The sequence below is a fragment of the Bradysia coprophila genome, chromosome III, assembly GCF_014529535.1.
Source record: "Bradysia coprophila strain Holo2 chromosome III, BU_Bcop_v1, whole genome shotgun sequence".
In the NCBI taxonomy this organism is placed as follows: Eukaryota; Metazoa; Arthropoda; class Insecta; order Diptera; family Sciaridae; genus Bradysia; species Bradysia coprophila.
In genome coordinates this window covers 2,836,441-2,849,769 of record NC_050736.1, presented here as the reverse complement: position 1 = coordinate 2,849,769, position 13,329 = coordinate 2,836,441, and the positions used below count along the sequence as shown (strand labels likewise).

At 37.3% G+C, this 13,329-nt stretch overlaps 2 protein-coding genes across 8 annotated transcripts in view; one reads left to right on the top strand and one right to left on the bottom strand.

The window, feature by feature from the left end:
• Nucleotides 1–4,850, bottom strand: part of LOC119076046 (phosphatase and actin regulator 1) — a 101,577-nt gene extending 96,727 nt beyond the window's left edge. Inside the window, exons 1-2 of one of the 2 annotated variants that reach the window (XM_037182729.1) lie at nucleotides 4,435–4,850; nucleotides 2,089–2,136 (exon numbers count right to left, since the gene is read on the bottom strand). In XM_037182729.1, the coding sequence (XP_037038624.1) occupies nucleotides 2,089–2,136; nucleotides 4,435–4,528 (142 nt within the window). In that variant the 5' untranslated portion in view covers nucleotides 4,529–4,850. The remainder of the gene's footprint in view (nucleotides 1–2,088; nucleotides 2,137–4,434) is intronic. The other variant, XM_037182737.1, reaches the window with a different exon arrangement.
• A 2,379-nt stretch (nucleotides 4,851–7,229) lies between these two features.
• LOC119075700 (FACT complex subunit spt16) lies at nucleotides 7,230–12,516 on the top strand. Of its 6 annotated transcripts, XM_037182235.1 has the most exons (14): nucleotides 7,255–7,272; nucleotides 7,338–7,473; nucleotides 7,599–7,703; nucleotides 7,766–7,924; nucleotides 8,039–9,308; nucleotides 9,371–9,569; nucleotides 9,623–10,020; nucleotides 10,080–10,548; nucleotides 10,611–10,785; nucleotides 10,852–10,945; nucleotides 11,005–11,167; nucleotides 11,286–11,312; nucleotides 12,076–12,225; nucleotides 12,294–12,516. In XM_037182235.1, the coding sequence occupies exons 2-14, from the start codon at nucleotides 7,405–7,407 to the stop codon at nucleotides 12,298–12,300; spliced, it is 3,285 nt and encodes a 1,094-aa protein (XP_037038130.1). In that variant the 5' UTR covers nucleotides 7,255–7,272; nucleotides 7,338–7,404; the 3' UTR covers nucleotides 12,301–12,516. The 6 variants fall into 6 exon arrangements, with proteins under 6 accessions (XP_037038124.1, XP_037038139.1, XP_037038130.1 ...); XM_037182229.1 differs by having other exon boundaries at nucleotides 7,230–7,473; XM_037182244.1 differs by lacking the exon at nucleotides 11,286–11,312 and having other exon boundaries at nucleotides 7,230–7,473.
• Nucleotides 12,517–13,329: the final 813 nt, after the last annotated feature.

Sequence of the window (13,329 nt, the reverse complement as noted above, 5' to 3'; positions counted from 1 at the left end):
TGAATCAAGGAATTTAAATCTGAAATAAAAAAAAAAAAAAAAAAAAATCAGATTTAAATTCCTTGATTCAATTTCTCCTATAATTTCACTTCGAATCTCTAAGTTCTAGATTATTCAGTAACTATTACTGATAACATATTCAATTATCTTAATCATTCGAGGTATTCTCGTTGTCCTATGCGATCAATGCATTCATGTGTTGATAGCGGTATCACTGTACATTTAGATGGCATCGAATTGATGTCGACATTCAGTACATATACAAAAATAATGGACACTGAGTTATAAGAGAATACAACGGACACATGTATGTGTAGGTGGCACGAAACGTGTATAAATGCTAGAAACAAGTGATATCAGTGCACAATGGCCTGTATTACTGGCATAAAATATGCACGATTTGGCTACATATACATGCGGTTAGTAATGTAACAACGGTTCGAAATTAGATCTGAAATTAATATGTCCACGGTAGCTCAATTGGTTAGAGCAACACCCCGGCAAAGTGGAGATTCTGGGTTCGGGTCCCAGTCGTGGCACCAAAATTTTATTTCAGATTTAAATTCCTTGATTCAATTTCTCCTATAATTTCACTTCAAATCTCTAAGTTCTAGATTATTCAGTAACTATTACTGATAACATATTCAATTATTTAACCTTTTACAAATTTTTTTATGTGCCTAGAAAGGTGTTCGACACTAGAACCAATTTTTAAAAAAATTCTTCTAAGCTTGTGCGGAGCCGAAAGCTGAAAACTTGCGCTTTTCTTATGGAAATTTCTCCAGATACACTAAACGTACATGGTCGTTGGAAGCACCTGCGATGAAATATGAGCGTTTAGTTTAAACACTTTCATCTTAGATGCTTCTAAATCTCAATAAGACCCTATTTGCCATGAAAGAACATGAAATTACCTTTCTAATGACTTCAAAAAATTTCCAGATGAAATCGGTTACAAATTTCAACTTCTCATATCTCATCGTAGATGCGATTAGAGATCTGAAATCTGTGTGCGGTCATTGGAGGCACCCGTGGCTTGGACTTGGTAGTTCATTGATTTCGAGCAATTGGACTCATCTGAACCAATTTCATCTTCGTACGAGCTGAGCAGCACGTTCGAGGGAATGAGTGACTGTTGGAGGCCCACATATCTTGTGCTATTGTGCTCGTGTGGTGGGATAATTGTGCATGAGTGAGGATTGAGGATAGAGTAAAATAAAGGAATGAGAAAATGTGTGAGATACAAGTAAACAGGTAATGCGTCGCTGTGGTCAGACAAGAGGTAATTGACAAAAGACAAAAATGAAATAACATCCGCATTTAGTAGCTAGTCCGACCACTTTGTCGAGCGACGGTGATTGTTGTTAGATTAAGTTTCAACATAACTCGAGTAGCGATCCAGCGCTGTTCACGGTAAACGTGATTTGTTTAGTATATACAATGCACGCTTACGATGAACCGGAGAGTAAAAAGGGGGATCCAAGTGGATAACTCCAACTGTCAGTGGTTCAACGTTCAAACTCTACTGGGTGTGTGCACAGGCACCAGCTCTTGATATGTCACGGTCACAGGTCACCTCCAACTAGCCACATAAGCTTTGATAAAAAATTCCACTGGAAAATGATTCTGATTCAGTAGTCAAAAGAATCACTCTAAGAGTTACAATATTTGTTATAAAATGCAACACGACACTTAATTGTATCGTGACTGCCGTTTACAAGAAGTTAAAGCTAAACAAATCAGGTAACTCATGGTTTATAGTGCTATGCCTAAATCTGTGATGAAAATACCTGACAGGCGACCTGAAAGATGTGTATGAAAATTGTTGACCTCATCTCTAAAATTTGAAAGAAAACATCAGCAAATCACGCCAGGTTCTTTTTCAACAATAAATGACCTGAACTTCCAGGTCAAACCGTCTTTTGACTTCAGTTGACCTATTTAGAGTTTTAGGAGTATTTTGCTGAGTGCAAACAATTTCACATTAAAATTTTGCATTACATGGCATTTTTCCGCCAAGTACACGGTCTGTATTTAATATAAATATGAATTTTCGTTTAAGAAACAAAGAGCGACGATGATATTTACCTGTCGGCAGTGTAGAATTACTTATAGACGAGTCATCCGTTGCAACACCTGAAATAAAATCGAAACGAAACAGAAAATGAAAAAGAAATATAACTAAAATGGAGCGATAAAAGGAGCAAATAAAGTTTTTAATTTTTAAATAGTTTGAAGGTGAAACGAAATTGCTTTTTGTTTTTCTTTTATTGATTTCAGTTTTGTTTTTGCTTCTATAAAATAAGTTTTTTTTTTATGAAGAACAAATTTGCTTTTATCTACAGAAATTATATATATGCACATACTACCACTGAAGCTGATTCGACAATTGTTTGCAAAAAGCTGAGTATAATCATTTGCGAAACACGAGATTCAAAAGTTTTTGTTAGAAACGTTAGGTTTGGAATGCAATTGCTAATTTTATTCGTGTGTGTATTTCAGTAGAGCCATCACCATCGCCAACTTGAACAATACAACGATATAGTCAAAACAACGAGCATCTTCAGTTAACACTATCTTTGAACATCGATCGATTTTTACTGTTGATGTAGCTTATCCCGTAGGTAGTCGATGTATAGGAAACTCAAGTAATTTTTCATTATAAAATCGTGTGTATTTCAAGTATTTTTCAATTTAAACATAGCCTCGAGATTGTCTATAGTTTTTAGTTTCACTGTTCATTCGCAAGCAGGTCATTGACAAACTGCGTAACGATGATGTATTTAGTTTGTTAAAAATCATCCATACAACTTCGGGCGGTAGCCCATTTAAACTAGGAAATAATTCATTATTGCTTTCGGAGTGACGGTTTCGAATCGGTGTGAACAGAAAATCTTTCAATTTCATTGACAATTCTTTGAGATTATTCAAACATTTGGCTGGTTCCATCAGTTTAGCGTTAAGTACATAACGAGAAGCTGACAAGTAAATGCTTTTCCCGGGTTGGCCTCGATGGGAAAACGTTATACACAACGCATCACCGATCTCTCGCGTCATCAGCTTGTAATTGTCGTCAGTGGAAGATTCAGTCAGAGAGAGTTTCATTAACACCGTATCATCTTGCGAGATTTCACTAACGTATCCGATGTTCTTTTTGATGTTATCTATGTTGAAGCATCCGGACGCGATATTAAACGGTTCACTGTCGTCAATTGTGTGAAAGCCGGATTCCAGTGAAACAATATAGACAAGCGCTCTAAGAATATGCATTTTACTCGGTCGATTTTTTCGCAAAGATTCGAGTGCTCGATGAATGTGAGTGGGAAGTTCATCAAATGTGCCATCTTCCAACAGTAGCATATTCGGAGTAGTTTGGTTCTTAACTCGCATCACAGCTGAAATAAAACATCCTGTGTCATCAAGACGGCTTCGGGATATGAAGAGCGGTTAAAAACACACATATAAAACGAATTAAAAGTAAAAAAAAAATCGACTTCGAAGACTCGCACGAAGACGCTGGTTTAGAAAGGGTTTGTGGAAGAAATTGTATGACGTTTCAGACAACACACTAAAGGGTGTGTGTACATTATATTTGAAACGGTAATGCGTTCGGATCGCTAAAAGAGTCTGAAGTCAATAACACTCAGCTTGACCAAATATATTCGAAAGCTTACGTAATTGAATTTGAAGAGTCAATAACCTAATGCGTAGGTGTTACTGACACTACTGATAAACAAAATGAGAACGAGATAATTATCAATTCTTCATAACATCAATATTGTGTAATTGTCACGAGAACAACACAATAACTAGAGTCATAACATAGTCTTCTACGATTGTTATATTTCCTTTAATTTTTTGCGGTCAGTTCTCGCTGCTGACAATCATTTGTCATTTTCAATAAATAAAGAAATTGTTTCATGCGACAAATTGAATTTAAAAAAATTAAATTCAACTTCAGAAATTGTTGATGTGAACCATGTGAACTCAATGTTATCCATCAAAAAAAAAAAAAAACACGCGCCTTACTTGAGCAAATATCAAGCAAATCTAGGGTTCCCTAATCTTAGTCACTTGGTTGATCTATACTCTGAGGAAAGATGAATTTATGTCCAATATTTTGATATATTTTCTGGATTCACGTACGAGTCTCTGGTAATTTACACAATCATTGTAAAAAAAAACAAAAGGAAAGAAAGAAACAACAAAAAAAATCATGACAGCTTATATTAACATTCACCATCTCTCAACCACCTGTTGAATTTCCATGTTTCGTTAGCGAAACAGTCGAGATGAGTGCCTACTAACGTTCAATCATTGTAATAAAACATGCAAAATCAAATTAGAAATAATCGAACCAAAAAAAGGGATGCAAAATGGGACGGAAGCAACAACAAATAAAAAATAAATTGCAAAGTATTAATAAAAACTCACTTTCGTCATCATCCTGTTCGTCATGTTCATCATGCGGCAATGTATTGTTAGCTCTGTTCGCATTATTTGTATCCTCATCCTCAATTTTCTCCATTTTACTGTTGAAATGCGAACACACACAAAAATGTACAAAATCCCATCAACGACACGGAATCTAATTATGTAGTTTGCAATTTAATCTTTTCGATTTATGACTTATTCCGACACTTGTTCGATGCTCGAGGCATGATTTTAAGAAGTAAAGATTCACGTACAAAACTATAACCGTTAAATGCTTGTAGTGTTCTTTTGCCGTTGCAAGTAGGTAATTTAATTAGGTGATTGTTGCGTTTCAACAAATAATAAGAAAAATTAACAAAAAGATTAATTGTTGCAAATAAAAGTGAGTCAAACAAAATGCGAAATGTCATTTATTTAAATGTGGGTGCGTTTAATGAACAACAAAGAGTGTGTCTGGCGGTCTGGCGGTGACTGCTATGTCGACGAAACCAGAGAGATTGGACACATCCGAACGTAAAAATGTGCAAGTTTCTGAAAGAACAGGTTAAGACCAAAGTATATAAACACTGAAGGTAGCGCAGATCCGCAAAAACATGTGAATCCCTACTTTGAAGTGAATTTATTGTATATCAATACACATGCGTACAACATGCTGTAAATATATGTATTGGCGTCATACGAAATTCACCTTAAAGTCGGGATCCGTATTTCTTGCTATTCCCTGAGGGACTGCGCTACCTTCAGTGTTCATATACTTTGGTTAATACCCACGAAGGCGGGTGACACACAAATGTTAACAAGTAGACACATGTTGTTTCGCATTTTGTTTAACACACTAATTACCAATTGTATGAAAAGAAAACTTCAAGAAAAAAAATATTTTTATCAAGTTGACATTTCGAATAATCTGTAATGAGTGTGTTCAACAAAATGTATCTAGATTGTCAAAATCTGTGTGTCACCGCCTTCGTGATCAACTCAGAGTTGCCTTAAACTGTTCTTTCCAAACCTTGGAAATGTGCAAGGTTCTGAAAGAACCTGTTAAAAGAACCATAACCTCAATAATATTTCTGTGTAAATTGCGTAGGCGACGTTGCTCGATTTGTATGAAACATCACGTAGCGACGTTTCTGTGGATGAAATTGTCGTTGTTCGGTTGTCAAAGTTCGTGATTACAGTTACTTGGAACAAACCCAAACAAACGTCTAAATCTCCCATATCAGGCATGAGAAAGTTCACTTTCGCAGCGCCGTTGTAGAAATACCTATTTTCTCGTCTGCGCTGTGAAAATGTTTGTTTGAATATTTATTGAACAGAAATATTTTTGTTTGTCTAGTGTTGAAATATAGCGACTACAAACAAAACGTTGTTCCTAACTTATGCTAAGAGGCTTTTTTAGCGAACTCGATTCCAGCACTCGCCTCCGGCTCTTGCTAAAAACCTCTCGTTCGCTAAAAAAAGCCTCTTAGCATGCGTTAGGAAAAATACTATTTTATTTGCTTTGTGTTGCTTCGAAAGCTTTGCTAATAATGCGATACATTTTGGTGACATAATTGGCCGATTAATTTTCTGTAATCCCAAACTGTTGTCGTCATTTTTCTGGTCCAAACATTGACTTCAAGGTAAAATGCATGTTTTCACAACAAGTGACGAAAATCAGGACTTTCCGTTGTCTTTATTGCGAAGAACGTTGAATACAACTCGATGATAAATGCTTTAATCTACATTCTTCAAGTCCACGCACTCGTTTCATTTTCATTTTTATTACAAAATAACTTAAAACTCGCACGTCAGGGTGATCTACACATCTAGTGCCTAATAGTATGTTGTGTTACAAGTATTGTAATGTTGATTTTTTGAGCACTAGACCCAAGAAAATTGGGTGGTGTGCTGAAAAAATCTCATTACAATACATGTAACACATCATGCTTTGTGCCAACCGAGAATTGAAATAGACAAATGCCCAAAAAGTCATAATTTTCATTGTAAACAATAGATCACTAAAATGAGCGCTGGCGTGACGATCGATTGTTCGGTTTTGTGTGCAAACTAATGACAGCCAACTTTGCTTCTAAGGGAATTCCCCGTATTTAGTTCATTTGCATTCATTTCAAAGAATTGGACGCACTCACTTATTCATTACTATGTGAAATTGTGAAGTTGGTTTCGATTAGTTTGCACACTTTTCCCCACCATTCCTCACGTTTCCGTCATCAGTTTCACCAAACGAAGAGATCTATCACTCTTCAAATTTGATCGATCACAGTGCTTTGCATTTTTTTAAAAGAATGCTGTAATAACTCATACAAATTCCATAACAACACTGCTTTGAGTGTTGAAATGTCCCATTAAACTGATGTTGAAATTTTCGACTTTTAAATCTAGTTATCGGTATAGAAATCTGTCGTATTTCAATTCTCGGTGGCACAAAATACCCAAGGCTGTATACTTTGGGGAGGTCACGCAGATCGCCATTTTATTAGATACGCGGGAACACACCTTTTCCATACAAACAAATTCACCAAAATTGAATTTGTGTGGCGTGGTGAAATTTTTGTATGAAACGTGGTGTGTAACCCGCGTATCTGCATCTGCGTGACCTCCCCAAAGTATACAGCCTTGCAAAATACCAATGAAAGTGGAAACTTTCATTGGTTAAAACGGCGTACCAGCCGTCATATTAGCATCTCTCTGGCATAACTTCCTCATTTAAACCGTACGCATCTCTCTGGTGGATTCTCAGACGATTATGCAGTGTTGTTATCATCGGGAAACACTAAGCGCATCAACATACACGAGTTGTCAATACCGCGCTTTTCTCTGTTTAGGTGAATTTAGGTGAAGTATTTATAACGCCATATTCGTCGACTTGAATGGTTTATTTGTTCATTTTATCCACGAAGTTCCCGAATTCAGTAATTCCATTTAACATAAAATCGTTCTAAATTGAATGGTAATCTTTGCGATAAAATGGCGAACGTGGTGTTAGACAAAGAGGCGTTTTTCCGTCGAATAAAGAGACTATATTCTGAATGGAAGGTATGTGCACTAACGACGGCAACTTTGCAGCCCTAAAGTCTTTGTATTCCTGCAAGTTTCCTCGATTACTTCTTTCTTATTGCATAACATATTACACCGTTACTTTACATTGAAATGATTTTCAGAGCCCCGAGATAAGTCATGATGATTCCCTAACCAAAATCGATTGTTTGATGTGTGCAGTCGGAGCCGATGAGGAAATTCTGTACAGTAAATCAACTGCTTTGCAGGTAAGTTGCCTGATAGCGACTTTACATTTCGCCTATCTACAATTCTTGTCATTCTTTATAAGCAATGGCTCATTGGCTATGAATTGACGGACACCATAACCGTGTTTACTGAAGACGCAGTTCATTTTCTGGCCAGCAAAAAGAAAATAGAACTACTGAGACAACTGGAAAATCACAAAGAAGAAAACGTTCCCTCCATCAAATTGACGGTTCGCGATCGGGTGAGTCTCATTTCATTGCACACCGTGATGAAATTATCGAATACATACAAAATGTGAGGTTAGGTGTGACGAATTTGATGTAATTTCGATTTTTCTTGCTCGTTTTCTCCACAGACTGACAAAGACAAAGAAAATTTCAAAAATTTGCTAAATGTCATGAAAGAGGCCAAAAAGGGAAAGACAGTTGGCGTTTTTGCTAAGGACAATTTTCCGGGAGACTTCTGTGATTCGTGGAAAGCAGCTTTCAAAGATGCAAATTTTGATAAAGTGGATGTCAGCCCAGCCCTAGCTTACATTATGTCGGCGAAAGAGGAATCGGAAGTGGTCACTATAAAGAAAGCTTGCATGGTAACGATTGATGTGTTCCAGAAGTATTTGAAAGACCAAATCATGGAGATTATCGATGCCGACAAGAAAGTCAAACATTCTAAACTGTCTGAAGATGTGGAGAAGATTTTAGCAGACAAACGATATGTTAGCGGTGTGGACATCAATCACTTGGACACATGTTATCCCGTTATTATCCAATCTGGTGGCAACTACTCGTTGAAATTTAGTGTGACTAGTGACAAGAACTTCATTCATTTCGGAGCGATCGTATGTTCACTGGGTGCCCGGTACAAATCGTACTGTTCGAATATTTCTCGCACATTATTGGTGAATCCAACCGATGCAATCCAAGAGAATTACAACTTCTTACTCAATTTGGAGGAGGAACTTTTGAAATTGCTCGTGCCAGGCAAAAAACTTTGCGATGTCTACGATGCCGGTTTGAATTTCGCTAAAAAGGAAAAACCCGATTTGGTTGATTCATTGACGAAAATGTTCGGCTTCGGAATGGGAATCGAGTTCAGAGAGAGCTCAATTATCATTGGACCCAGATGCAATGCCATTGTGAAGAAAGGAATGGTTTTCAACGTCTACGTCGGTTTGTCCCCGTTAACCAATAAAGAAGCAGCCGACAAAGAAGGCAAAACTTATGCATTGTTCATCGGTGACACGGTTCTTGTGAATGATGACACGGCGGCGACTGTTTTGACCCAATCGAAGAAAAAAATCAAAAATATCGGCATTTTTGTGAAGGACGACGAGGAAGAAGACGATGAAGATCAAAATGAAGCGGAAAAACCGCAGGAAATTGTCGGACGTGGAAAGCGCACAACAGTATTGGACAGTAAATTGAGATCTGAACACAGCACCGAAGAGAAACGGAAGCAACATCAAAAGGAACTGGCGATTCAATTGAATGAACGGGCGAAGGAGAGACTCGATAAACAGGGCGATGTTAAGGAGGCCGAGAAAACGCGAAAGAACATGGTGTCGTACAAAAGTGTGAACCAGATGCCAAGGGAGCCAGAAGTTAAGGACCTTAAGTTGTATGTCGGTAGGTGATTTTTTGGCGATTTTGCGACTTCATTTTGTCATCAAATTGACTTTCGATTTCAGACAAAAAATACGAGACAGTCATAATGCCAGTGTTCGGCGCCCCTGTTCCGTTTCACATTTCCACAATCAAAAATATTTCGCAATCCATTGAGGGCGACTACACTTACTTGCGTATAAATTTCTTCCATCCCGGAGCTACAATGGGCAGAAATGAGGGAGGATTATATCCGCAACCAGACGCTACTTTCGTAAAAGAAGTGTAAGTGCTACATCCAAATCCAGCGAAAAAATACTAAAAATCTCTGTTTACAGAACGTACCGAAGCATCAACACAAAGGAGCCGGGTGAATTAACTCCACCATCGGCTAATCTGAACACAGCATTTCGGCTGATCAAAGATGTGCAGAAACGGTTCAAAACGAGAGAGGCTGAGGAACGAGAAAAGGAAGATTTAGTCAAGCAGGACACGCTGGTATTGTCGACAAACAAGGGCAATCCGAAATTGAAGGATCTGTTCATCCGACCGAACATTGTGACAAAACGAATGACTGGTTCATTGGAAGCACACACAAATGGTTTCCGGTACACATCGGTTCGAGGTGATAAGGTCGACATATTGTACAATAACATTCAGAGTGCGTTCTTCCAACCGTGCGATGGGGAAATGATCATTTTGCTGCACTTTCATCTGAAACACGCTATTATGTTTGGTAAGAAGTTCGTCGGTTTTTGCCTGAAAAGAGATTCGATTGAATGGAAATTTCTCTAGGTAAAAAGAAGCACGTCGACGTTCAATTCTACACGGAAGTCGGAGAGATTACAACCGATTTGGGTAAACACCAGCACATGCATGACCGTGACGATTTAGCTGCTGAGCAAGCTGAACGCGAATTGAGACATCGACTTAAGACCGCATTCAAAAGTTTCTGCGAGAAGGTGGAATCGATGACCAAGCAACAGGTTGAATTCGATACACCGTTCAAGGAACTCGGATTTCCCGGTGCTCCGTTCCGCAGTACGGTACTGTTGCAACCGACATCGGGCAGTTTGGTGAATTTGACCGAATGGCCACCATTCGTCATCACATTGGAAGATGTGGAATTGGTCCACTTCGAGCGAGTTCAATTCCATTTAAGGAATTTTGACATGATCTTCGTATTTAAGAATTACAATCAAAAGGTTGCAATGGTGAATGCCATTCCAATGAATATGTGTGATCATGTGAAGGAGTGGTTGAAGTAAGTTTGGTATTTAATTTCGAGATTATTTTTGTTTAACGGTTGGTTAATCCTGCTTTTAGCTCATGTGACATTCGCTATTCGGAAGGTGTTCAATCGCTTAATTGGACCAAAATCATGAAAACCATTACCGACGATCCGAAAGGCTTTTTTGAGAGTGGTGGATGGACATTTTTGGACCCTGAATCGGATGGTGAAAACGGTGATGCTGGAAGTGAAGAATCTGAAGAGGATGACGTAAGTAAACTCTTTATTGTGATGGGCTGTCAACGATCGATAAATTAACAAATCGAAACATTACAGGCGTATGAACCCTCAGATATGGATAGCGAAGAAGATTCTGATGATGACTCTGAATACTCAGAAGCCTCGGAGGATGACAGTGACGAAAGTGAAGGTAAGTTTTAAAAAATCTAACTTTGAACTTCATGTTCATTCAAATCGTATGTCTCGTAGAACTTGGAAGTGAAGAAGAATCCGGAAAGGATTGGTCCGATCTGGAACGCGAGGCCGCCGAAGAAGATAACAAAGATGAATACGCTATCACTTCGCACAAAAGTAAAAAGTCGGACCGCGATCGAGATCGTCATGATAAACACAAAAGCAAAAACAACCACAGGTAAGGAATTGTCGTCAATTGGCATCAATGTCTTTCGTCTTTTGTCCACTTTCTAATACCGAACGTATGCTTAACACTTGTTTCTCTCTTTTATTCTATTTTATCATGGGGGCAATAGTCGTGATGCTCACAAGAAGAAGAAAAGGTTTGTTTGAACATTGAACAGAAATCTTTTTTCGTTTGCTTTGTGTTGCTTCGAAGTCCTTTACCAATAATGCGAATCATTTTGGTTACATAATTGACCGATTAATCTTAAATCCCAGGCTGTTGTCGTAATTTTTTGACCCTAATTTGAATTAATTTTTTGTGCATTTTGCACTCAGTAAAATGTCTCTAAGAACAAAGCTTGACGGCAAGACATAAATTCCCTTTTTTGTGTTACTTTGATTATGTTATAATTAAGGGCAGGTTAAGGCGTTTACTATTACACAATGTTTACATTGCGATGTAAGACATCTTGACCTGGCCTTAAAAGAAATTGTACGTTTCGAAAACACACGATGCAAATATGTCGAAGCTATGATAGCTAAAGTAATCACGGAATGTAAATATGAAACGAACCCGAAAATTAAAAAATTCAGAGAAATGATAACAGATGAGGGCGAGGAGGTAGCAACGCCATCTGTTATCATTTCTCTGAAAAAAATTTTAAAGTCAAAGACGAAAGCCAAAATTTTCGTTATCTATTTTAAGGGAAACTGTGTGTGCAACTCGATGCTAAATGCTTTTTTAGGCACACGATGTGTATTGTCACAATGAACACATCGTAGGTCCTAGAAAAAACATTTATCACTCGGTGACATATAAGTAAACATTTCTACACGCAACTGCTTTTTATCCAAAATCCCATACGAATCATTATGCGGCATCGATAACATTAACCAATTCGACAAATTGATTTATTACAGTAGCCCATCCAAACACAACAGCAGCAGAGACAAACACCACAAAGATAGTCGTAAAGACAAAGATAAAAGTCGCTCATCTTCGTCACATCATAATGATCGGAAACGAGGCCGTGAAGATGACTCTAATCATCGAAGTCCGAAGAAATCAAGGTAATGACTTGAATTGCAATTGTTCTGATGATGGATTTTTGATTGAAAACAAAATTCTTTTCTCACAGGAAATAAATTCAATCATTTGGACAATATTGAATTAATCAGGCAAGAAAAACTCCTAATTCCATAATTGTAACTCAAACTGCAAATATATTAAGAAACAACTTAGTATCAGAACATCATGTGTCCACCTATGTTTGCTATTTTTGTTAATTGTCAAAGGAAATGAAAATGATCAGAAATTACTCTTAATTTTTCAAGAAAATAAAAGAAAATAATGTTCCATAACGTGGTCGTTTGTAAATTTTCGCAATCAGTAAAGCCGGTTTTAAGAACACGTAAATTTGACTCACAATTGAGACTGTCTGCTGACACTTCAAGCGAAGAAATATTGTCGCGACGAATTCAATTTGTGGCTAGTAATAATGCTAACCGCAATTATGGAAACCTTAAGGCTATTAATTGCATGAATCAAAAAATTATTTCCCATCATTAACTTTATGACAGACGGTTTTGGCTGCTAGGAATTTCGCGCCCCATCATTCACAATAATTGAGAAAATGACACATTTTGTATAAGGAAAATGTCACGTTGTGGGTTATTGTGAATGACGCGGCGTGAAATTCCTCAACACCGTATTATACTGCATATCCCCAGACTATAATTATCCTATCTATGACTGCCTTTGATCGAAAACGTTTAAAACATTTTAAACAGATTATCTTACTTCATAATTTCGAACAAATATTTGTTATATAGTCGACATTAGCCGAGGTTAGTCGTTTATTTTTATCGTCAACAGATAAACTATCTAGTCGTCTGTGAAAGGTTAATATCAATTTTGAGATTCAAAGTGGGTTTTAGCAGCAATCAGGACAATAATTTTAAAGTTCTGGTCAGATATTGCTACCAGCTCAAAATCCCTATTTTTATCAATAGCAAGGAAACCGTTCTTACCACTATCCAGTGCCTATATTCCTTAAAAAAAAATCACGAATTTTCTCAAATTTTCACGATTTTCTCAAATTTTCACGATTTTCTCAAATTTTTACGATTTTCTCTTTTCACAAAAAACTTTTTGCGAAAATTCACGAAAATTTG

Coding starts and splice junctions, on each gene's coding strand:
- LOC119075700 (XM_037182229.1), top strand. CDS start 7,405: ATGGCGAACGTGGTGTTAGACAAAGAGGCGTTTTTCCGTCGAATAAAG. Junction 10,021..10,079: donor GAAACACGCTATTATGTTTG/GTAAGAAGTTCG, acceptor AAATTTCTCTAG/GTAAAAAGAAGCACGTCGAC. Junction 10,946..11,004: donor TGACAGTGACGAAAGTGAAG/GTAAGTTTTAAA, acceptor TATGTCTCGTAG/AACTTGGAAGTGAAGAAGAA.